Raw genomic sequence first — 26,918 nt, 5'->3', positions numbered from 1 at the left:
TTTGGGAAATTTTCATACTCATATTCAAAGAAATTTATTTTATACGAATTATTAAAACTTAATCGGCGAAAATTGTAAAATTCGAAAAAATTGTCGATTATTTCAAACATTTATTTCTCAAGACCTAAAAGTGATTTCTCAAAACGGCTTGTTGCATTAAAAAGAGGATACTTTAATTAATAATTGGTGGTATGTCCACAAGGATCCTTCAAGAAATGAATTTTATAGCGCATTTTGAAAGTTATCGATGAAAATTGCAACATCGAAACTTTTATCAAAACTTTAAATATTGTTTTCTCAAAAACTAAAAGTTATTTTTTAAAATGTGTTGGTTCATAGGAAAGAGGACACTTTTATTAACACTGTGGGAAATTTTCATGTTCCAACATATCGATTTTACAAATTCCTATGAATAGTGGAGTACTAAGTAATAGGTTTTTAATATCCAACCAAAGATAGGCCGGATACCGGATAGTTGCCGGATATCCGTTCCACCACTAATATTAGGACACTTGTACTTTCCTGATACGCCTTACAAGTCGGAAAATGTGACAGACTATCCACTGCTAACTGTTTTTCCTACAGCATCATCTTACACTTGAAAGCTTTCACATGATCATGCATATCTGTTATAACTTGACGTGGTCCTTGCAATTTCGAATTTAAGTCCGACAAGTGTTTTGTGATATCTACCATAAATGAAAGATCTTAGTACGTCGGATAATAAACTGACATCTTGTCCTTTCATTTCCATGAAAGAGCGTATTTCTTCTTTAAGTTTCCAAAACCGACCGAGAACGATAGAACACGAAAGTCATCGCACTTTCTAAATCACATAAAATCACGAAAAACTGTCGCTGATTCAAGCCACGGGACTTTATGAAGTTTAGCATTTTTTTCAGTGATTTTAAAACGCTTTCCAGCTTGATTACTTTTGAGCATAAAACTTCATGGTGGAGTATACAACGAACATGATGAAAATCTGATTGTCACTGCCCGTTCCTCTGATCTCTGTCTGTAATATTTTAATGAAGCCATTATTTATTATTTTTTCCATCTGTTGCAACGGAACATAGTGTTGACAAATCTAAATTGTACTTTTGCAGAAGTCCATAAACAGCATTGAAAATATCCATCCCAGTTGTTGTATCATGCAATGACACTAATTCCAGTAATTCTTTATAAACGTTGATATCTCTATCAACAGCACGCATCGTATCACCACACACATCTGTACTTTCGTCACAGGCAATAGAAAATGCAATAAAAGAGTCTGATTTTGTTTTTATCTGATCACTTATATTGGCAGCCAACTCAGTAACTCTTTGAGAGACAGTATTCCGGGACAAGGATATATTTTGAAAAGCTTTCACGCTCCCGGGACTTACAAATTCTGTGGCCTTTACAAGACACTCTTTTATAAATTCACCTACAACAAATGGTTTTGAGTGGTTTGCGATCAACTCCGACAGTACGTAGTTCGCTTGAACAGCAGATTCATTGTCTTGCTTGCAAACAAACAAAAAAAACTTGGACGTGCAAACATAAGCTGTTGATGCCTGTATAGTTTTATGACAATCATAGTGACGTTTTATATTGTATAGTTTTGGACACCGACGGTAGTGTTACAAATCAAGCAAATACTTTACTTACTTTTACTTTGCAGTAAAAAAACTCTAATTCCCACTTTTCCTGAAAAATACAATGCTCATCCACGTTCGAAGGACGTATTATCTGGCTGTTTTCAAAATTGATTCGGGCCGCAGGAAAATGCTCAATGCGCCGCATGTTTGACATGGCTGGTTTAAGAGCCTTTTTTGCATTCTATCCTTGCTAACTCGTGCAAGTTTATTATTTTCAATGTCTTTTGCCAAATTTGGCAAATACGTGACAAATTTCTATTTGTTGAATACACATTGCCAAAGTAAGAGCCGCTCCTTACATCTCACTATTTTTTTGAATTATTTTACGGTTACGGCATATCTTGTCTGCTTTTTGCCTCGCTTCTTCATAAGTTGCTCTTCTTTCTCTTGTTCTCCTTTCCATATATTTTCTGTGTACTGCGTTCCTTTCCCTTGTGGCTTTTTTGCATCCTTCGTCGAACCACTCTGCATTTTCTGATATTTCGATTTTGAGCTTATCGTAGTGCTTCTCTATACATAGATTTCCTGTGTCGGAGAATCTGTTCATTAGCTCTCGCTCACTTCTATCTGCCTTATCTTGTAATGCGGAAATTAAGAACGAATAAAAATTATTAATTGTATAAATAATAAAGAATAGATTTAAAAAACTAAATAAGAAATACAAGTAAGTTGAACGGATATGCATCAGCATAATGTAACAAATAAATATTTGTGACGGTGCATATCCGCTATGAAACGAAAAAAAATTATTGCTTCAGATTTGTAAAATAGTGCGGTGTTAAAAGAGAATTCTAGTAATACACATTTAATAAAATGTTTATTTAGAGTTTATTTATTACAATTTTTTCAATGTCCAGTCGTTCCACTGTTTGAGTTGGCTTTATTCGATATCAAAATATTATTTGATCTAATAGGTGATTGGTATAATAATTGTTGTTCATAATAATATATTTTCATGTTTAGAGTGTGAATTTGATTAGCTACGGTACCGCCTGACATAATCCATTTTTGCGTGGAAAAAGGTTGAATTGATGATTTCCTGGTGGCGAAATTAATTAAGAATTATCCATTTTCATTGGTGTTCTTCTGGGATTTGCCGATGTTCCTTCAAAATGTGGAGAACAAAAGGTGCAAGAATTTGTAGAACACACATAAATATGTAGCTGAGAAAGGCTCTGATATCCTAGGGAAACCTTCCCCTTGTTAAATTGCCGGCTGAGCAGCAGTAATGGAGAGAGTTTAATGTATAGTGACTTCGGTTGGGTCTTGATTGGGGATCTGTCCACAATGATCAACATACTTAGAAGACCCGCAACCTAGAAAGGTGACTAGAGGATGACATTGCCGGCAAATTGCACTGAACAGCTTAATTTACTAAGCTAACCAACTTAATAAATTGCTGTATAAATGAACTTTTTTATTAATTACCCACTAGTTGTATATAAAAATCATCGCAAACCTCTACAAATACAATAATCAGTGTGCTTGGACAAAATGAACATGTTTATGGTGATAAAATTTGATTAAAAGAACGTTTTTTCTCCTTCATATCAAATTCCGCCCAAATTAAATTGATATGACAAGAACAATAAACTATTAAAAATTTCTCGGTATTTTGTAATACAATAGCCATATTGTTTTTAATTCCTGTTAGTCAGCGGATTATGGCCAAAATCACGTTATCAGCACTTTTCGCACTTTTTGAAACTAAATCTACCAGGGAATAGGCAACCATTTTAACATCGTTCCCACTCCATCTTACTCACCAAACGCACATAAGTCTATCTCTCTTATATTAACTTGTGCGATCTAAACACCGCCGAATACCGATTGTGAACCGACATAACCTCAATCACATAAGTGTTCATAACATTTTTGAGTGTTTCGTTCTTTTTTCGTAATGATTTTATACGAAATTTAACGCCGAGCTAGCGTAACAATAATCCTATTAGATTAATCATCACAAACATGTTAGTTCGTGTGGTGAACGTTGATTTTTATATGCATCCCCCGATTTCCAATCTGGACCCCTTGTATTCTGAATTTCGGGGTTCCGCAATACACCAGGTACCAATTTTAAGAATATTTGGGTCCACCGATACTGGTAAGATAATATTTTAATCGGTTTTTCTAAATTCAAAACGTTTAAATTCTTTAATAATAAAAAATGTTTTATGTTTTCTTTGTAGGTGTAAAAACATGTTTACACATCCATGGGGTATTCCCATATATTTATATACCTTATGATGGACAAGAAGGGGTTGATAGCTTTATATATCAATTAGCTGCTAGTTTGGATAAGGCAATTAATGTTTCATTGGGACAAACAGCCTCTAATATACAACATATTTTTAAGATTACACTTGTGTCAGGAATGTAAGTAATATAATACTTTATTTTGATTTAAAATTCAAAGAATTTGATTTTTTTTTTGATTATTTACTTCCATTTTAGTCCTTTTTATGGTTATCATCCAAAACACCATCAATTCCTCAAACTATACTTTTATAACCCCTTAATATTAAAGAAAGCCTGTGCCTTACTTCAAAACGGAAGTATTATGGGAAGAATATTTCAACCTCACGAAGCACACATCCCATACATACTTCAATTTATGATCGACTACAATTTGTATGGAATGAGCTTTATAAATGTTTCTGAAGTAAAATATCGAAGTAACATCGACTTAATTGATATACCTGAAGAATTAATATTACCATCAACAATACAAAAAATGAGTACCTGCAAATTAGAGATTGATGGGTTAGCTGAGAACATTTTAAACCGTTCAGAAGTAAATTCACAAAGTTTAGGATTAAACCCAGGTATACAAGCCCTTTGGGATGATGAGAAACAACGTAGAAGGAATGTTGGTGATAATTCTTTGGTTGAACATTGTTTAACACAAAACAGAGTTGATATTGAACCAACAGCGACTCATTTAGCATATTTAAACGCTTTAAAAGAAAAACTAAAGAAACCATCGAAAAATGAAGATAACGAAGACAAACAAAATTTAAGTGTATATCCAGCTGAAACGCCTAAGGATAATACAAAAAAAATTTTAAATGCTTCAACTATTGAAAGTCATATTTACAACTCTCAATCGTCTGATTCGACGTTTTTAGATTTTACAATCACTCCAGAAGAGACTGAGGCTAATCTTTCTTTGGATAGGGATGCGAAGGAGTTTTTGGAAATTTTGGGAGATCTTCGGGAGAATATAGAAAGTGATAGCATTCTTTCACAAGCATTACCTGAGCGGGAATCAGATGATGAAGAAAAAGAAGATTTAAGTATACCTTTACCTTATATTAAAACTCCGGTTAAAAGCGACGAACAAAATTTGGATCAAAATGACGCAGATTTGGATGAATGTTATTTTGATTTATCCCTAAGTATTCCACAACTGGATGGAGCAGATGATTTAACCCCTACAAAAAGGGTAACAAGAAAGAAGGTTATAGAATGTTTTTCGATTGGAGCAGGTAAGTTTTAACTATAAATTTCGGCCAGGTTTTATAAAGTCTTAATCATGATGTTGGCTGGTTAAATTTAGCATTCGATTTAAATGTATTTATTTTAAAATAGTAAAGTCGGGTGATTAAATAGCGTTGCGCTAACGTTATGCTGTATTATACAGTGATTCACATAAGAGTTGACACAGAGCAGAGATATGTAGAGCACAATAAATTAAGATGATTTAATGCAACTTATCTCTATACTAAGTTGTATCCCTGAGGAGTTATAGGCCTTCAAAGTTGGGTCTTAAATGTTTAAAACATTCAATATCTTGGTAATACATTAAGCTAGAAAAACCAAATTTGGTATACGTTAAGAGTGTACCAAGGAAGCAAGTTGAGACCAATTGAGACATTTCAAAGGGTTGATTAAGTGTGATGGTCCCCTAAATTTTGAGAGATTTTAATAATATTTTGGCGGATTTAATACATTATTACCTTAATTCATGTGGAATTTAATTCTAAAACTTTTTTTACTCTTATTATTTTTTAAACAACTTTGTAGTTTTCATGAAAAACTCAAATAACTAAAGACACATATTTCGTCAATGTTACTTAAAATCATCGAGAATTCAAATAGTGAAATTGTACGTCAAACTTTACAAATAGGTTATAAAAGCCTTGTCGTTTACATAAAAAACTCAAACAACCAAAATACCTTTTATCAATTCTACTTAAAAACACAAGTAAAACAATAATGATTTTACAGAAAAACAACTTAAACAATAATAGAAACAAAAATTTGAATATACTTACAGTGACTCCAAAATCTATTCGCTCCCCATGTGTACTTATTCGCACTTGTAGTTTGAAAATAAAATAAATTACAATAGAAAAGATTTTCTTATAATACAAATAGATGTTCTAATGTCCTTATAAGAAATTAACAAGAAAAAATTATGGGTAGAAAACAGTGCGAAACATCTATACAGGGTGATTCAAGAAACCGCTCACAGACTTCTAGGGCAGGTAATACATCAAAAATTAAGATGAAAAGTCTTAATATACATGGGGTCGCAAATGCCTCCTTAACGAGATATAGCGGGTCAAAGTTTCTTTAAAATTAAACAAATAGTTTAAAAGGTTATTTACAGGTCGCAAGGGTTTAAGTATGTTTTATTTAAACAATGGCTCATAATTTATGTACAAAATTACGCCATATGATGGAATATTTATTTATAGGGACTCACAAGAGGTATAATGACTTCAAAATTTTTGAAATTTATTTTAAGGCTAAGGAATTAAGCCCAGCTTGGTGTGAAGAGAATTTTAAGAATATTTTCATATTTTGAAAACAAAGACGGCCTTGACAATGAATCGAAAACTATTTTTAGTTTAGGTAAAGTAATTTTTTTCTTCATGATACGGAAAAATTTTATTAAGAAAAGTTGTTCAAAATGAGAAATTATGGTCCTATACAAAATTTCAGAAGGATCTATCTACTTTGGTTGAACAATCGCATTTTAGTTTAAATAACATAAATATTGTATAGTAACTGAAATGTGAACTAAAACTGAGGGATAATGCAATTTATTTGTCAATATTTGCGACTACTTAAGTCATTTTTTTTTCATGGCATTTTTCATTGTTTTTTTTTTCTTCACTCTGACCTAATCTAAAATATGGTGGTTTAATCAATGTAGGTAGATCTTTCTGAAATTTTGCATAGTGCCATAATTTCTCATTAATAATACGAAATTGTTAATTGTCATCATTATTCATAAAATTAATAAATTGATTTTAAATTAATAATTTATACAAGTGAAATACTTAATTAACTTTCCACGTGTGCTGTCCACCGTTTTTTTTTAGTTAATATCCGTTACGTTTACACAAAGAGTTGCCCCTTTAAAGGTTTTATATTTAGCTAACAGTGGTTGAAAAAAATTAGAGTGAGTGAAAAGAAGTCAGCAGAGTGAATGCAAATAACAACTTTCAACACTCGTATCCAAGCTAGAAACTGACAATTTCGAAGGTAGGATTGAACAAATGGTTGTTTACATATTACATCAATTAAGAGCATGACAATGTCAGAAACTGCTGTCATCGCCGACATTTCGACATGAAATTACTCAGGAATTATCGAATTTTAAGACGGGTTTTCTCTAAATAGTAGGATTGAACAAAACGCTATACAGCACACGTGGGAAACTAATATTTTCCACTAACTTGTATGTCTTTCCGACATACGCGTTAATTAAAAATCATAGTTTCCTCACTTGTACTGTAATATATGTAGGTACTATTGATTTGTTTTATTAAACCTCAGTGAGTGAATACTTTTTAAGTGCAAAAATTTGAGTTTAATTGTTTTTTTTTTTATTATTGTTGACTAATTTCTTATATGGACATTACAATGTCTATTTGTATTATAATAAATCTTTTCTATTGTAATTTATTTTATTTTTATCAAACTAATAGTGCTAATACGCACTATTAGGCATTTCCTATATTAGGCAAAATTAGCCTCTATATTAAATTTATTAAATTTACCTCTATTAGGCAAATTCCTATTGGCATGGTGAGCCAATAGTTTTTGGAGTCACTATATAATTTATAAAAATTGTTGAAAATGGCCACCATTTTCTCTCAAGCATAAATTTATTCTTCGTTTGGAAAATTGAAATCCATTCTTTCTAATAATTGATAATTATTTCTTCGTAATTCGATGCCACAATTCTGCTTGTGACGCAACTGAAGAAGAATATACAGATTCTTTTAGCACTCCCAAAAGAAAATAATCACATTTATTTGAGTCTGGTGACCTCGGGGGCCAAACTAGTAGGCAATTATTTCCACTTCCTATCCATTTATTTGAATACTGGCGGTTCAAAAAATCTCTCACAGCAATACTAAAATGAGACGGGATCCATCATGCACGAACCATTGTTCCCGTCTGAGTTGCAGTGGCACCTTATCAAACAAATCTGGCAGTGTTTTGGAGAAATTCCAAATAATTTTCGCCATTTAGTCAATGTAATGTGGGTTTACATCAGAATATTGATGGTAATTATGTAAATTTGTAATACTTCTGCGGGTAAAACAAGCCTCGTGAGTAAAGAAAATTTTCTTTTGAAAATGAATATTTTGATGTAAAATAAATTGACAGACAGTTACTCGCTTAAGCAAATCTTCCGGCAATAACTCCTGTACTTTTTGAACATGATACAGGTGGAGTAGGTTATGTCTGAGAAGTCGGGGTACAGAACTTTACGATATTCTTGTACTTGTATCTAGTTCACCTTCAACTATCTTCAAAACAAGTTCTTCGTCTTGGGCCCTAATCGCACTAACACCTTCCCGAGTGTTACTGAAAAACTTGCCTGTTTCTCTAGCGCGTCTTTTAACGTTGGAAAATGTTTCTCTATGGGGGATCACGCGATTAGGATATCTTCTCCGATATTCTTCAACACTCTTTCTGCAGTTTCCTTCACAGAAACCTAGCACTAACAACATGTCCACTTGTTCGCGAAATTTTCAAAACAAACAGTAAGCAATAACTAAAAAATCACATAACTTTATAACCTATTTGTCAAGTTTGACGTACAATTTCATAGCCGACTACTGAATTTTCATTGATTTTAAGTAACATTAACGAAATACATGTCGTTAGTTATTTGAGTATGAAAACGGCAAAGTTTTTTTTTAAATAATAAGAGTAAGAAAAGTTTTAGAATTAAACTCCACATGAAATGAAATAATAATTTATTAAATCCACCAAAAGCTTAAAATTATCTGTCAAAATGTAGTGTACCATCACCCTTAAACAACCCTTTGAAATGCCTCAATTGATCTCAATTTGCTACCAATTCTTTCATAACGTATACCAAATTTCGTACGTTTTATTTTTAATTTACGAAGATATTGAATGTTTTTTCCTCGGGTAAAACTTAGTATAGAGGTAAGTTACGTTATATCATCTTAATTTATTGTCCTCTACATGTCCCTGCTCTATGTCAACTTTTATGTGAATCACCCTGTATTTATTATTGCCGTTTTATATTTATGCCGTGTATATTAGTTGTCGTAGTGATGATTATATTTATTGGTGATAGTTCCTGTATTTCGCTGTGATTTTGCAGAGTAAGTTTATGAGTTTTAAGGAAATTGTATAAAATTTTAATTGAGATCTTTTTCAGAGATGAATTCAAAAGGAGATAAAAATATGGTGATTGTTGCTTTATGGGAATCTTTAAAAGATTCGATAGAAGATATATGTATAAATTGGTAATACTAGTAATTGTTATTCCCTCTGTGCATCACTTAATAATAAATTAAATTAAGGCGATGTTCTTAAAGAAATGATTTTTATTATTTGTAAATAACAATAAAGTTAATTACATATTTTCTCTCTATTGATTAAATGAAATTGATATGGAAGAAAACCAGGTTTAGTGGTTTCTCAGTTAATTAAGGTCAACCAGATGATAGTAATAAAGGTATAGTTATGATTAAATAGGTGTTTTACCATGTGATTTTATCATTTTTGATTGTTAACGTTTGTTCTGACAGTATTTGTTGATAACTTGTTTTCTTTTTATCTTTATAAAATGTCTTGCGGCTTTGCTGGATCGACGTGCTTTCACGCCGATGGACTAATTGACTAACATGATACTGATTGAGCTTTTATAAAACCAAGCCTACATATTTTTTGTTAGATTGTATAGAAAATGTATTGTAATTCTTCCTTACTATCGTTGCTAAAAGTCAAGGCCCCTTAATTTACAGACTCATATCTTCGCAACCATTCGACGAAAAAAAACTTTTTCCACTTTTCCTTTCTTTCTTGTTGTCTATATTCCTCCACCCCAATCTTAACCTCTCTCCAACACTCTCCCAAAATCTTAAAAACGCTCCTCTGCTCCAGCCCATCTTCTCACTTTATCCCCCTTTTGCCTGTCTCCACACTGCTTCTCTCACTATATATCCCGGAGTCTCCCTGCTCCACCTCAAGACCCACTTCCAGTATCTCTTCTGGATCTTCTCCACCATCTTGTGTTCCTTCCACCCCCATATTACCGCTCCATACATTATCACACTCCTCACCAATCCATCAAACATTATTTTCCGCCTGCACAAATCTTTTCCAAATATTCGTTTGTGATTCATTGCCTTTCTAACTCTCTGCCTAACATGATCAGATACGTAAATTTCATTCCCATTTCTCCCTTTTCCGTCTTCTTTCCATTTTCATTGAACGGTTGCGAAGATATCGATTTTTAAGTTTAGGTGGTTTGACTTTTGTCATGGATACTAGTTATAATTAAACACTTTAATAGGTGGAGGATCTTCAAGTAAAGAAGAATGTCAACAGCTCGACCAAATGTCGTCAATGTGTAACAATAACCTGTCCCTGAATCAATCCGCCTCAAAAGAAATTGCATCCAAATTATATAAAAATATTCTAGATATGTTACAAACCTCGTCGAAAAGAGAATCAATATCAACAATTTCCAAATTAAAAACCAATTTGTTACATTTACTATCTAAAGCAGAAGAAAATCAATTACAAAATAAAGATGTTCTTGAAGCATTAACAAATTCCACCGAGTCAATTGAAAACGAAAGTGTTAATCGTGATATGAAACTACGAAATGGAAGAGCTATCAATTTTAATGAATTAAATGTTCGGAAGAGGAGCTCAACAAAATCTAGGCAGAAAAATCAAGAGCCATCGTCATCTTCTTCAGTTGAGGCAACACAATTTAATTGTAGTGATAAAAATGGAATAAAAGGTTTAAATGAACTTGATTTAAGTACTGAATCTCTGAATAAACGCGTTTTAGAACTAAGTGATTTACATAACGATTTATTAAATTTAGTATCTCAGGCAGAAATGAACCAGATCAGTAAAAATACAGATTTAGATGAACTTAATTTAAGCATTGAATCTCAAAATAAAGAAAGTGATTTGGTTAAAAAGTTAAGAAGTGATGAGTTACCTCAATTAAAAGTGCAATTAAACGATTTTTCTCGAAACTATAAGCAACCATTACCTCAAAGATTTACTTTAGTATGTAAAGACTTAAATGCCACGAAAATAGAAGAAATGAATTTGAAAAATTTATCTGATACAAACATTTCTGAAGAAATTTCTGATTTTTCAATTATTAATGGAGAAGAATCTAATGTTGGGATTATTAAGAAAAGAGGAAAAGGAAGACCAGCGAAGAAAAATAAAAAGTCATTGGCTTTCAAATATAAGTTAAAATCGATAAATGAAACATGTACTTCTAATTCTAGTTTTGATCCCGATCAGAATGAGAAAAAAAATAATTCTGTAAATGAATCGGATTTGTTTCTTTCTTCTGCAACGGAATCAACAGTAACCGGGGATCATTCAGAAATTAATTCTTTAAATTTATCTGATTTGCGTTGTATTAATAGAAACAAAAGAGGAAGAAGACCAACGAAGAAGAAATCAAATCTTGCACATCAAAGATGTGTAACTTCAACACCAAGTTTAAAATCACTTGAAATGTTAGATTTATCAGGATGTGATGATGGTGAGGAAATGAAGAGAAACTCAAGGAATATACAACCTACATTAAATTATTGTGTGGATGAAATAATAAATCTTGACGAAGATCTATCATTATCTGAAATTAAGGATCAAGATGTGGGGATACCACGGAGTGAAAAAGAAATGCAAATAAATTTAACTTTTTCTGATACAAACATTAAAACGGTTGATATTAATGAGAATACACCAAAAAGATGTGAATCCGAAATAGAGATATCATCCAATAATAGTTGTGAGATACTTTTGAATGAATCAAAAGAAAATTCGTTGCAAATTATGTTTGAACCGAAAGGAGATGAGAAAAAAGTAACAGATATTAGTAAAAATCCCATTTTATCGATTGAGGGGAATCCAGGAATGTCAACAAATATCAATAAACCAGCGAGAAAGCGAAGAGTTATTAAAAAACGAAAAGGAACGAAGCAAGCAAATAAAAAATTCTTAACAAAATCAAATGAAAACTGTATTTCTATGACTGATTTACAACGTAATATAGACAATGATGAACGAGTAATTAATGATGATGAAAATTTTGAAAGTCTTCGTAAATCTAAAAGAATTAGAAGAGGAAATAGTGAATCAACAATAAGTCCACGCTACATTACAAGAAGTAGGACATCAGGATTAACTTCAAATACCTCAAATCGTATAAATAATGCGAGTTTAAATGAAAGTCAAAACGTTACCGATGAAAAAATCGTTTCAAAAGATTTTTGTATTGAAAATGATGACCTTGACATAGTTGTTAATGATTTAAATATTAGCATCACCGATACTGAAATATTACAAAATACCAATTTAATTGAAATAAAAGTAAAGTCTCCTAAATTATCGGAAATAAATGAAATTCCGATTTTAGAATTAAGTTCGAGCGATGACAATGTGATTGCGATTAATCAAGCGGAAACAGTTCCAAGCGATAACAGTGTTCGAAAAAGCATTGGTTTAAGTATGCCTTCGTTAAACTTAAATTCGTCAATAATAGAACATAAGGAAGAAAAAAAATGTAATACTTCAAAATCAAGCTGTGTTAAAAGTAAAATTAATGAACCTACAAATAACGTTGTAAAAGAAATTGACATATTTCGAGATGAAGACCGTTATTTAAGAGATTATGATAAACAGAAAATTATAGTTAGAAATAGAAAGAGAAGTCTTCGATTAAAAGGGGACAAGAAAACCGAAATTTTAAGCACAACAGATACATTAAGTAGTGAGAAGAAACCGTTAAAAAGAAAATTAACCGATGAAAGTGAGCAAAAGATTAAAAACCACTCGGTTACTAAAAAAACAATTCCCATTACAGTACATGTTCCATTATTAGAAGACTCTTTCTGTAAATCACCAACGGTTTCTAATAAAATCAATAATCCTTGTTTTACTTATTCAACAGGATTATATCCAAGTCAAAAATTTAAAGTTGTTGAATCTAATAATCGTCCGTATTCTTATTTACCAAAGACTAATGTTGCAACTTTACAACATAAAGAGAACAATTTTCCAAATACAAATTGGAACGATTTAAATCCGAATAATCCACCGAAAAAACAAATAATAATGCATTCTTGTACGGTGTTGGATGAAAATCAAAGAATCGATATCAACACTTTACCTTTAAAGAAAACATATAATATGCGTCAATCCTCCGTGTTTCCGCGAAATAATCAATCGACGCACTCCGGAAATTATTCAATGAGTGATTTTTCGGATTTTCAACGATTAGTTTTAGAAGAATTTGAAAATTGTTATGAAGAAAATAAATCGATTAATGAAAATGATATTACTTTTGAAAAAAATGTTGAAAAAGTTCATATACTACAAAATCAAGTTGAAATCAAACGTGATGATAATGATGACTTAAATGAACGTGAAAAAGTTATTAATGAAGAAAACATTTTTATTAATGAAAATAAAAATGGGGAGAGTTTAAAATTTGCTGGTAATACAAAAGTGAAAAGTGAAGCTTTAAATAAATTGGAAGGAACGATTGATGAGTTGATTGAAATTATTAAAATGGCGACTAATAATACGAAAAACATCTTGGAAAATAATCAGAAATCAGTTAAAGAAGAAAATGTGGGAGAAAAATTTACTAAAAACACAAGAGTTGCAGATAATGTCGAAACTTCCGCTGTAATTAATCATCAGATGAGGAAACACATTAATAAAGATTCAAAAAGAACTAATATTGTCAATGGGAACAATGAAATTTGTTGTGGGACGATGAAAGTTGAAGAAAAATGTAATAATCAAATCAAAAATTTAGGAGAAGAAAATAAACCAAAGAAAGAAATTAAAAAAATAGAACTTCCACAGAATACTTCCACTGTGATTAATCATCAGATGTGGGAATGCACCGGTACTAAAAATTCATATAAATTGTTGCAAGCTCAAGGAAAATGCAATAATCAAATCAAAAATATAGGGGAAGGAAAAATATCGAACAAAGAAATTAAAAGAATAGAATCTCCGCGAAAAACACGGCATACAAATGAAAATAATCTCACTGTGAATTACCAACAATTGTGGCAACGCATTAATAAAGATTCAAAGAAAACTGACTTAACCAAAAACGATAATAAAAGTTCATATAAAATGTTAAAACCTCAAGAGAAATGTAATAATCAATTCAAAAATGTAGGGGAAGAAACATTGAAGAAAGAAGTTAAAAAATTAGAATCGCCGCAGAATAAACTTCTTATTAATAAGAATAATGGTTTAAATAAAAATTCTTCAACAAAAAAAGTTTATAAAAGGCAATTTAAACCTTTAGAAATACCCGGTAATATAGATATTACCAAATTCATTAAAAAAGAAGCGAAGATATCTTCACGAAAACCGAAAGATACATCTTTAACTGAAATTAAATTGTTTGGGTTTGCTACAAGAACAGATATTGACGATCGTTTAAATTACCCAAGATTTAAAATGTTTAATTATGGGCGAGGAAATATTAAACCAAACGCTTCAAGTGATAAAAAACCAGGTAACTTTCAAATCTGCACGATTATTTTGTAGAATTTTCTTTTTTTTTCTTTAACTTTCTTCAATTGTCGCTAACAATTCGTTGTATTTTTTTGTTGTAACATTAATCCTTTTTTAATTCCTTTTTATATAATTTACTTATTTTAATCTCTCACTAGTAGTAAAGTTTAATAACAATCTATTCTATAAATAATAAAAACTTCTTCTTTATGTTTGTGGTGTTGTGTAACAATTTGAACATAACTTTAAATCTGAAATTTGACATCAATCTTTAAAATCGCTATTTAATACTTTACTTATGACTATTTTTTGACGAACTTACGGCATTTATGTCATGTCCAGCGAAGTGTACTTATCTTAATGACTCCGCTAAATATCGAATTGATAAATGCTGAAGGCAGTTCAATTTCATTTATGACAATTGGAGCCGTTTATAGATGAAAAGAAACTGGATATTGTATGGGTACAAGAAATCTAATAGAAGTGATAATCAATGTCAGTACGAGGAAGATATTAATCGTCACCTCCACAAAATAATAAGGAACATATTCTTCTAATATATTCACATTTTCACGATGTTGCTGGGCACAAATGCAAAATCTGCTCTTTAGTACAGCAATCATATGAATGAGGAAGCTGATGAAAGACACCAACAACCAGGAAGAGGCAGAGGTGTTATCAGATAAGCTTATATGTACCTCTGACGAATATTAGAGACAAATTATGAACGCGAGTACAACTGAATAGTTTAATTCAGAGGAAAAACAGCAATACTTACACATTATTATGAAAGAGGAAGAAAGAAGCAATCGAATTGAGTCATCTTATAAAATAATTAGCTGACAAATAAGAGATTCCAGTCACTTCTTCTTGTTGGAAAAAGAGGATGACAACTATACAATGGGGAGATTGCAAATAGCAAACACGATTCTTAATCGCTGCATTCGAATGGTGTTCTAAATATACGACAATAACTATTGTTATTATATTAAGTGAAACGTAGAATCAATAAAGTGAAAAGGGTGCAGACCTAAATTATATAAATTATATCCATAACCTCTTCGTTATGTCTAAAATAATTCAGTATGTGTATGAAATAATTTTTATTTATTCCATTCTTCTGAATATGCCCCAGTAATGATCAATAATATTTATCTACACATTCCAGGCGGTTCAAGGTGTATATAGGACTTCATTAGCAGCAACTTAGTTTCTTTTATAGAATTTAAAAGAGAGTCAAAAGAATATCGCTGAAAATCCTACAAATCTTCAACTTCTTGAAAAACTGTAGAAAGATTTTGTGGAAGATGCTTAAAACAGAAAGAAGTATGGTGGTCTACATCACATCCAATACGTATTGTTCTATCTATCGTTTAATGGAGCCTGTAGTAAGATAATTCTGGGTAAATATATACTATATTGTATTTTAAAGTCAGTTTCATGGTTACTGTGATGAATTATCACAACTTTTTGAGATACAAAATTACAGACAACGTATTGTATGCACTAACTAAGACTTCTGAGTACAAAAACAAGAATTACACACAAACTGACAATACAAGGATAACACAAAGTAGGGTGCAGAGCTTCCTCCTCTCCCTTCCGCTAATTTCTCGAGGTTTCTGTAATTTTAAGGGTTAATGATGTATGGAACAAGTAAGACAGTTAATTTGTACAATTAAATATAAACAATCATCAATTGTTTTCATTGCTTATATCATATTAAACGGACATACGAACATGCATAAATTTGGGTTGGATTGGATATCAACACATTTGTTGAATATTTAGGCTTAGACTTCAACCTCCTCATCTCGTGAAATTAACTTAAAAATTCTTTAAATCCTACTCCAGCTATATGCCACATGGGCCCCAGAGTTTAACCACATTCAGAGTTGTTTTGCAAACGTAGCCCAAGAGCTACGTTTCTTTATGGATACATCCTCGACTTTTAAAACTCGTCTCAGTCACTTTGGCCATCTGGCATTGTTTCCCAACTTAACATTTCCTCCACATTCTCTTTTCCTCCTGATTTCTTACCTCCTTTCAACTCTCCTAGTATTCGCACACTCCAACATAATACGTCGAAATGTATCCTTATCCATTCGATGGAAGGAGAGATGGAGGGAATCGAATGTCCTCCATCTCCCATTCCATGTCTCTTTTTCATTCTTATACTTTTACTTCATGTACACGCATTTTTGCTCACTTTCATTCTTAGATTTCTTCTCCAATAAAATATTCCTCACCACCTTGTTAATTTTTCTTACTCATTTAGTTTCACGTTTCTTCTTTTACGCCTTTTCAGCCACTCCACAGCAATTTTATTGTCATTTAACATCATATATGCGTTTCACTGACTCTTCACTCCACCCATTCCACATCCAACCTGATGACCTGAAGATCGCCATGCGCGCTTGTGGCAGAGTCTACAATTCTCTCATCGTACTGCATGTAGCAGAGCTACAAGACCATCAGGACGCATATTGCCTCACACGTCGGAAAAATCTGATAGAATGAAAAAGCAGCCGTCATCTACCACACACAAGCAGAAAATCGGTCAGCTTTCAAAATTCTCCTCCAACTCTAACTTAGTTATCAGAGTTTCGTTTGTTAAAACAGGTAGTGGTGGATCACTACTTGAAAAATTAGAAAAAACAGCACTGATTGAAGTTATTTATTTCAAATGAGTGCTATAATGTTATCATATAAATCATCAAATAAATCATATTACAGCAAAGAGTAGGACAGCAGAATTGTTGGTAGTTTGCAGTTAACATGGTATTCTATGCTTTATGATGCGGAAATATCTAAGTTACAACAGTGCTTGCTAACACCATACGAGATATATTAATGAAGCTGTTTTTATTGTATTTGACATAACTGATGCTCTCAAAGGACGTGCTACAATAGTACTAAATTAAATTAGAGGCTAGCAATCACTGGCTTATTAATTTATACTCATTCGTTCAAATACGTTCAAAGAAAACAGTGTGAAGCACTTAAGACAGTTAAACGCGGCCATTTGAAGTCACTGTTACGTGACCCCAAAAATGTCTTGTAACTAAGCAATTGCATCTCTTACAGTATATGTCTTAACTCCATCTCGTTGGAACCACAGTTGTGGATGGTTTTCCAGAACAAGCCTCAACAACTTTTCTAGCATTAGCTGATATTGAGTCCTTTTGGGCAATATACCGTACCAAACGGTACACCTGAGTGGGTGTAATGTAATGTGTTAATGAATCATTCTTGGATTTCCCTGATTTTAGTCGTTTTCGATTATTGTACAAGCTGAACCTTATATGGGAACACCTATATACTGCGATAACCCAAATTGATGTTTCTTGATAGTAGGTACACTTTTGAGTACAAGTTAAGTACAATTTGGGAGGTTGTTTACTAACTCTTCTTGCCGAAAATTTGAAACTAACCTAAAATGTGTTACTAGTATTATTATTATTGGGTGAATTATTGGTAGTGTGAGAGCTCTCTGGGCATATTGGAGGAAGTAGAGTGTTTGAAGTTTATAAAGAATTTCATATTTACATTTATATTAACTTTTAATGGTATATGTGCCATTAAAAATTAAATAGCTTATGATCTTAAAAGACTTGAGTTACGAACACATATTATAAGATTTTTTTAATACTTTTTAGAACATTAGAACAATAGTTTTAGATTGATTTTAGAAAACAAATATACATTTTCATTCTTTTTGTTTACAGATTTGCTTAAATACCCAATAAATCAATATGCTCATTTTGATGGAACAAACGATTCTTCTTCATCTGATGAAGACGTTATCACAACCGTTAGAAAAGTTACAAAACCTGTTGCAAGCCAATCTACCTCAAAATACGTCCCATTGAAAGTTAAATATACCTCACCTACAAAATCCGTGGGTAAACCAGGTAATCTTGTCATTTTTCTAATTACATAAAATTAGTTTCATTTGAGGAAAATTTTTTTCACTTTAGCACTGTCAAGAATTCAATCGCAGGATAAAATAAGCAACGTTAAAGCGTGAGTTTCTCGTGCTTCTTGTTTGAAAATAATACGCACATAATTGATATTTATAGATTTATAGATAAGACAATCAACATTTATTAGTAATGTTGAAACATTTTTGATGTGACATGAAAATCTTTTTATAAACGCGAAAATTTCTTTTATTACAGACTCACACAATCAACACTAAACACCGCCGCGTCTAAACAAAGTTTATACAAACACCGACGAAAATTATCATTCACTCAAGTTTCTGAAAACAATTTGAACACAACACACATCGAAGAACATTTATCGTGTCGTTTTAAAGCTCAACGTTCGAAAGTTGCCAATGAAAAAGTTTATATTGATTGTGATTCAACCACTTCGTCTTCTAGTAATAGTATTGGAAGTGACAAAGAAGTGTTACCCATTCAATTATGTCAAACTACTTTAGACCAAGATGAATCCCTCGAAAATGATGTAAACGAAATAATTGAGAAAAGTGATGGAAGAGCTGGAGGAAATCGATCGGATCAAGAAGATGTTAGTTCAGATGATACTCTTACACCTAAGAAAAATAATTCGAATTTAAATGATTCCTCACTTTCCGATGATTTATTTTCGCCTGCAAGTGATGAAATTACAATTTGTCATAAAATAGATCCAGCTAAACAATACGATGTTGAAAATAGATTTATACCTTTAGCTGGATCATCAAAAATGGATCCGCAATTTAAAAAATTATCACAACATAGCAATCATAGTTCCAGTAGCGATGTTATAACCCCATATCAAAGAGAACAAAATATTATTATAGAAAATGTTATTGAAAGCGTTGTTGCTAACAATTTTTCAGAAAATTCGGAAACATCTCAAGAAGATGTTGATAAAACGAAAAATGAAACAATTTCATCTTTACACATGAACACTGACTCAGTAAACGAAATTATTTCCGGAAAATTTGAGAAATTAAATACATCAATTTTGAGTGTTTACAAACCTACCTCACAAAATTTGAACAAAAAGAACGAAAAAAGTTTAATAATCACCCCAAAATTTAATCCACCTTCAAGAGATATGATTGAAAAATCATTAGAAACTTATAATATCCCAGAAATTACACATCAAGAACCATTTTATAGCGACCGAAATGACGTTACCGGAAACGTAGAGGTTGGCAGAAAAGTTTTAAAAATTCCGAGTAATAATGTGGTTGATTTACCGAGTTTCAAAACAAATTTTGAAGGGATTGAGAGCCAAAAAAAGAAAACCTTACAAGTTCTTCAAGTTGATAATAAGAAGTTGAGTACAAAAGAGATTTTAGAATATAAATTATCAACATGCAAAAATTGCAACGTTGTAATAACACCCGGAAAACTACCTCCTACTAGAAAAGAAGTTGAGAAGTGGTTAAAGGAAAAAACGATTAAAAAAGAGGTCGATGAGGAAAAAGGAAAAGAAAAGAAAAGAATGTTTTTGATTAATAGTCCGGGTAGGGATGGAGAGGAAAGTTGCGATTCTTTAAGTTTATCTCCGTGCACTCCAATTGATGCTAATTCAACAATTTTTAAGTTACATTTAAATAGCGATCAAAATCAATTTAATGATGAGTCGAAAAAGAGCAATAATGAAATTAACGACCAATTAAAAAACACTCAAACTCTACCAAATTCAACAATCTTAAAAAGTAACGATACCGTAATAAAAAATTTATCCTCAAGTACACATTCAAATTCACACGAAATTACCGGAACAACCCAAAACAATTTTTTAGTAGCCTCTCATAACTTAAACGATGCAAAAGCTGTAAAAGAAAACCTTTATTTAACGATTCTTTCAATCGAAGTCGTTGTTATTACAAGAAATGAATACAAACCCAACCCCGAATTAGATCAAATCAAAGCGATTATATTTACAATGTACGATAACGAAAACATTTCTAAAGGTGGTTTTATAATAAATTCTTTACCAACAAGTCCGACGAAAATGAAATTGTCAATTTTAAAAGGAATCGATTCGAAATATAATTTAAAACCGGTCAATACAGAATTGGAATTAATAAATGAATTTGTGGAATTTGTAAAAGAAAAAGATCCGGATGTTTTTGTTGGGTTTGAAATTGAAATGCTTTCTTGGGGTTATTTAATCGATAGAGGATACGTTTTAGGATTAAATCTAACCATTTCGTTATCAAGAACGCCGGATATCGCTCGAAGAAAAAGAGGAGATGACGAAGAATTAACGATAACTGGAAGGATCTTAATCGATTTTTGGAGACTTCTACGCCATGAAATCGCCCTAACAAGTTATTCATTTGAAAATATTGTTTATCATATTCTACATCGCAGAATCCCATTGTATTCACATAAAGATTTAACGAATTGGTTACAACATCCAACATCCGTTTATCGTAACAGAGTAATTGAGTATTATTCGTATAAAACGCGTGCCGTTTTACAAATAATGGATCAACTCGATTTAATTGGGCGAACGAGTGAATTAGCGAAACTTTTCGGGATTCAATTCTACGAAGTTTTATCAAGAGGATCGCAATTTCGAGTTGAATCGATGATGTTACGTTTAGCGAAACCGCTAAACTTCATTCCAGTCTCACCAAATCAACAACAACGGGCTAAAATGCGCGCCCCGGAATCTTTACCTTTAATCATGGAACCGGAATCAAAATTTTACACAGATCCCGTTATCGTTTTAGATTTTCAAAGTTTATATCCATCGATGATTATCGCCTATAATTATTGTTTTTCGACATGTTTGGGTAGAATCGAACATTTAGGAAAATCGTCCCCCTTTGAGTTTGGAGCAAATCAATTAAAGGTGTCAAGAAAATATTTAAAATATTTTTTAAATAAAGAAAAATTAAATATTTCCCCGTGCGGAATCGCTTATGTAAATAAATCGATTAGATTGGGTATATTACCAAGGATGTTGCAAGAAATCTTAGACACACGATTAATGATCAAAAAATCTTTAAAACAAAACGCGGGAAATAAAGTTTTATCGAAAGTCTTAGATGCACGCCAATTGGGTTTAAAACTAATCGCAAACGTCACTTATGGTTACACAGCAGCTAATTTTAGTGGGAGAATGCCCTGTATTGAATTAGGCGATAGCGTAGTAAGTAAAGGACGAGAAACTTTACAACGAGCCATTCAACTAGTTGAAAAAACATCAAAATGGGGCGCAAAAGTCGTTTATGGCGATACAGACTCACTTTTCGTACTCGTTCCGGGCAAATCTAAAGAATGCGCGTTTAAAATCGGCGCGGAAATCGCCGAAGCTGTTACCAATTCCAATCCAAGCCCAGTTAAACTCAAATTAGAGAAAATTTTTCAACCTTGCATCTTACAAACGAAAAAACGTTACGTTGGGTATATGTACGAATCGGTTGATCAAAAAGAACCGGAATTTTTAGCTAAAGGAATCGAAACTGTCCGTCGCGATGGTTGTCCAGCTTCGGCGAAAATGCTCGAGAAATGTTTGAAGCTTTTATTTGATACTCGGGATGTTAGTTTAATTAAGAAGTACGTTTTAAGGCAGTTTGCTAAACTGTTAAGTGGAAGAGTTAGTATTCAAGATCTTACGTTCGCTAAAGAATATCGTGGTGCTTCTTATTATCGACCTGGTGCTTGTGTTCCAGCTTTAGAATTAGCTAAGTAAGTATCTTTTATTGTACTATGTTGCTTACCAGGTATAGTTAAATATTTACAATCGATCTAATAAGTAAGTAAATAACATGTTAAAGTTATATTGATAACGTCAAACTTGTACAGTTGCTCACAAAACGGAGTATACAGGGGAATGGAAGATTAATGTGAATGATTCAAATAATTATTAATTTATTTTAAAATTCGTGATATATACATATACACTGTGTACATACAGTATGGAATCACTTCGATAAAAAATGGGGGTATATTCTTCCGGAAAAAAGGCTTGAACATCTATGTTATAGTTTTTAACGCGCCTTTTTTTAGATAGAATTGAAATGGGGTGTTCCAAAATTGAGATACCATGCCTAAGTTAACATAATCTTAAATAGGAACCCCCCATTTTTGTTGCATTTATGGATTCTACGTTAAATTCTGAGTATTTTTCATGTAGTTGAAAATGATAGTTGAAAAATAATATTTATAAAAAAATTAAGTGACCATAATACTAATAGGGCTGGGATTTTGTCCATTGTTATATTTGTTTCTATAGTAACTTTACTTTGATTTATTTAATAAACAACATTCCAATAATCTAAAGCCGTGTGTCCACTACCAAGTTTTCTTGCTTAAGTTGCTTCCAGAAGTGACTTCCGCAAGAAAACTTGGTAGTGGACACACGGCTTTAACCCTTTGTGTCCCGACGGTACTTTAAAGTACCGGTAGTTTTAAACACTCATTTTAAATCATTTTAAAAAGAAAGCATTGAGCTTTAATTTAAAATAAGTCTCATTCCTTAATTTCAATAAACACAACTTCCAGGCATTTTCAAATTACCATCTTTTTTGACACTTTTAGGTTATACGAAAATGCAAGTTTTGTTTAAACATTTTTTTTCTTAATATTTTTCCGATCCAACCCAACAATTGTTATACATCATTTTAAAGAGAAAGCTTTGAGCTTTAATTTAGAATAAGTCTCATTCCTTAATTTCAATAAACACGGCTTCCAGGAATTTTCAAATTAGCATCTTTTTTGACACTTTTAGGTTATACGAAAATGTAAGTTTTGTTTCAACATTTCTTTTCTCACTATTTTTCCATTCCAACCCAACAATTATTATACATCATTTTAAAGAGAAAGCTTTGAGCTTTAATTTAAAATAAGTCTCATTCCTTAATTTCAATAAACACAACTTCCAGGCATTTTCAAATTACCATCTTTTTTGACACTTTTAGGTTATACGAAAATGCAAGTTTTGTTTAAACATTTTTTTTCTTAATATTTTTCCGATCCAACCCAACAATTGTTATACATCATTTTAAAGAGAAAGCTTTGAGCTTTAATTTAGAATAAGTCTCATTCCTTAATTTCAATAAACACGGCTTCCAGGAATTTTCAAATTAGCATCTTTTTTGACACTTTTAGGTTATACGAAAATGTAAGTTTTGTTTCAACATTTCTTTTCTCACTATTTTTCCATTCCAACCCAACAATTATTATACATCATTTTAAAGAGAAAGCTTTGAGCTTTAATTTAAAATAAGTCTCATTCCTTAATTTCAATAAACACAACTTCCAGGCATTTTCAAATTACCATCTTTTTTGACACTTTTAGGTTATACGAAAATGCAAGTTTTGTTTAAACATTTTTTTTCTTAATATTTTTCCGATCCAACCCAACAATTGTTATACATCATTTTAAAGAGAAAGCTTTGAGCTTTAATTTAGAATAAGTCTCATTCCTTAATTTCAATAAACACGGCTTCCAGGAATTTTCAAATTAGCATCTTTTTTGACACTTTTAGGTTATACGAAAATGTAAGTTTTGTTTCAACATTTCTTTTCTCACTATTTTTCCATTCCAACCCAACAATTATTATACATCATTTTAAAGAGAAAGCTTTGAGCTTTAATTTAGAATAAGTTTCATTCCTTAATTTCAATAAATACACCTTCCAGGAATTTTTAAATTAGCATCTTTTTTGACACTTTTAGGTTATACGAAAATGCAAGTTTTGTTTAAACATTTTTTTTCTTAATATTTTTCCGATCCAACCCAACAATTATTATACATCATTTTAAAGAGAAAGCTTTCAGCTTTAGGTTAGAATAAGTCTCATTCCTTAATTTCAATAAATACGGGTTCCAGGAATTTTTAAACTAGCATCTTTTTTGACACTTTTAGCTTATTCGAAAATGTAAGTTTTGTTTCAACATTTTTTTTCTCAATATTTTTCCAATACAACCCAACAATTATTATACATCATTTTAAAGAGAAAGCTTTGAGCTTTAATTTAGAATAAGTTTCATTCCTTAATTTCAATAAATACGACTTCCAGGAATTTTTTAATTAGCATCTTTTTCAACACTTTTAGGTTATATGAAAATGCAAGTTTTATTTAAACCTTTTTTTTCTTAATATTTTTCCGATCCAACCCAACACTTATTATACATCATTTTAAAGAGAAAGCATTAAGCTTCAATTTAAAATAAGTTTCATTTCTTAATTTTAATAAACACGGCTTCCAGAAATTTTTGAATTAGCATCTTTTTTAACACAATTGATAAGAGATGCGAAAATGTTAGTTTTTGCTCGATATGTTTTTTCTCAATATTCTATCACATATTCGTCGTCCTGTAGCTAGCTACAGGTCTGATAAATAAATATTCAAATTTACTGCATCCACGAAAATATCGTAGCGCAAGTTCAAAAGAAAGAGGAAGTTGTGAAAATTGTTCTGCCAAAGGTAGACCCCACTCAAAATGTACTGCGTGCAAAAAATTAATTATTTTTATATTGGCAATAAAAGTTTTTGTTTACTGCAACATCACTAAAATATATTGTAATGTCTGATGGTACTCTCAAGTACCATAATCCCCCGGAATGGGGAGATTGTATATTTTGCTAAAATTGATTCCAAAGGCCTCTACTGAGTGTAATTTGATAGCGTTTTAATTCTGTCACAAAATTTCAAAATTTTTGACTTCTTGGTGCACAAAGGGTTAAAATGCGTGCCAAGAAAAAGACGTCCTGTAATTAACGGAGAGAGGAAACTAAATATTTTAGTAGCTTTAGAAGAAAATCCACATGTCAGCATTCGTCAAATTAGTCGCATCTATACAGGTGGGCAAATATGGGTGTTAGTATAGGCTAAGAGATACGAAAAAAGTAGGCACTATGTCTCGGTCTCTTTTTTCGAGACTAATCCGATCCCGCAAACACCAAACATCTTCTTCTTTTTTAAGTTATAGCCAAAAAGTCAAATTTTCCCTCTCCCATTCTTCTCTCTTCCACTCCTCCCAACAACCCCATAATATAGGTTCTCCATTCCATCATTTGTATATCTTTGCTGACTTTCTCTCTTCCCTTCCTCATTCTCTTTAAGTATCTCCATACATAATTTTTCTCTTTCAACTCGCTAATCTTCTCAGTCTCCCTCTCCTTCGTTAATAACGTTAAGAACTAATTGAGATAAAACTAAAGAGATGAAATAAAACTTATTACTTCATTACTGTAAATATTTAAACCTGTATCTGGCGAGTAAATTTGATTGTAATATTTTCATTATCTCTTTACATTTATTTCTAGAAAATGGACATCTATAGATAAAAGAAATGAACCGCGTAAAGGTGAAAGAGTACCATATGTAATAATAAACGGTCCACCAGGACAACCACTAATAAAATTAGTAAAAAGTCCAAGGGATCTACTAAACGATTCATCAATTCGAATAAACGCTTTATATTATATAACAAAAGCAATAATTCCCCCATTAAACCGATGTTTCTTACTAATTGGAGCCGATTTGAATCAGTGGTTTAACGAAATGCCAAGAAAACAACACCAATACCTCCCAACCTCCACATCTCCAGGTAAAAATAAGCCAAAAAAGAATACAATAACACAGTTTTTTTCGACTTTGGATTGTGCCGTATGTGGGGCTTTAACTCAAGATGGTTTGTGTGAAAAGTGTAAATGTAATCCGCAACAAAGTGGATTGCTGCTTCATGAAAAGGTTCGGTTGTGGGAACAACATTTTTTTAATACTCTACAGGTAAAAAAAGCTAACCTAACTCATTTTTTTGTGATTTTTTTTGTATTTTTAGATTTGTCAATCATGTTGTGGCAGGCAAGACGAGATTTGTTGTGTATCATTAGACTGTCCCGTATATTACAGACGAATTCAAACTAATCGTGACTTGCAACAATCAGGTTTTATCAGGCAAATGTTATTAATGTTACCAAATTTAGAATTTTAAGTTTGTTATTAAAACAAATCAGTTTGAAATTCTTGTTACGCCTAAATCAAGAATGTGATACTATGCATCCTGCATAAAGTCTAATAAATAAGACTAATAAGTCTAATATAAAGTTTATTTAACGTTGTTGTTTTACATCATAAAAATTATTCAGTATTAATTATTAAGTTTACTTTTGGTATTAATTCCCAGTTTTATTTCATTCTTTTTGCTATTGTATAAATGTATTTTAAATAAATATGTTTTCTTTAAGAAATAGTTTTTCATTAATTTAAAATTTAAAAAAATTACTTTTTTAATGTTGGTAATGTTTTGCAAAAAA

The 26,918-nt window shown here is 31.6% G+C and overlaps 1 protein-coding gene across 1 annotated transcript; it reads left to right on the top strand.

The window, feature by feature from the left end:
• Positions 1-3,223: 3,223 nt before the first annotated feature.
• LOC111421092 (DNA polymerase zeta catalytic subunit) lies at positions 3,224-26,852 on the top strand. The gene is made up of 9 exons (XM_023054224.2): positions 3,224-3,747; positions 3,833-4,019; positions 4,098-5,131; positions 10,444-14,673; positions 18,401-18,586; positions 18,653-18,698; positions 18,854-22,339; positions 25,926-26,391; positions 26,444-26,852. The coding sequence occupies exons 1-9, from the start codon at positions 3,612-3,614 to the stop codon at positions 26,594-26,596; spliced, it is 9,924 nt and encodes a 3,307-aa protein (XP_022909992.2). The 5' UTR covers positions 3,224-3,611; the 3' UTR covers positions 26,597-26,852.
• Positions 26,853-26,918: the final 66 nt, after the last annotated feature.

The sequence above is a fragment of the Onthophagus taurus genome, chromosome 1, assembly GCF_036711975.1.
Source record: "Onthophagus taurus isolate NC chromosome 1, IU_Otau_3.0, whole genome shotgun sequence".
Taxonomy (NCBI): Eukaryota; Metazoa; Arthropoda; class Insecta; order Coleoptera; family Scarabaeidae; genus Onthophagus; species Onthophagus taurus.
Note: the sequence above shows the minus strand (reverse complement) of the source record. Positions and strands in the feature narration are given on the sequence as shown.

What these genes read in the sequence shown, in the direction of transcription:
- LOC111421092 (XM_023054224.2), top strand. Translation starts at nt 3,612, where the DNA reads ATGTTAGTTCGTGTGGTGAACGTTGATTTTTATATGCATCCCCCGATT. An exon ending in ATTTGGGTCCACCGATACTG is followed by an intron (nt 3,748 to 3,832) that starts GTAAGATAATAT and finishes TTTTCTTTGTAG; the next exon opens with GTGTAAAAACATGTTTACAC. An exon ending in CCAGCTTTAGAATTAGCTAA is followed by an intron (nt 22,340 to 25,925) that starts GTAAGTATCTTT and finishes ATTTATTTCTAG; the next exon opens with AAAATGGACATCTATAGATA.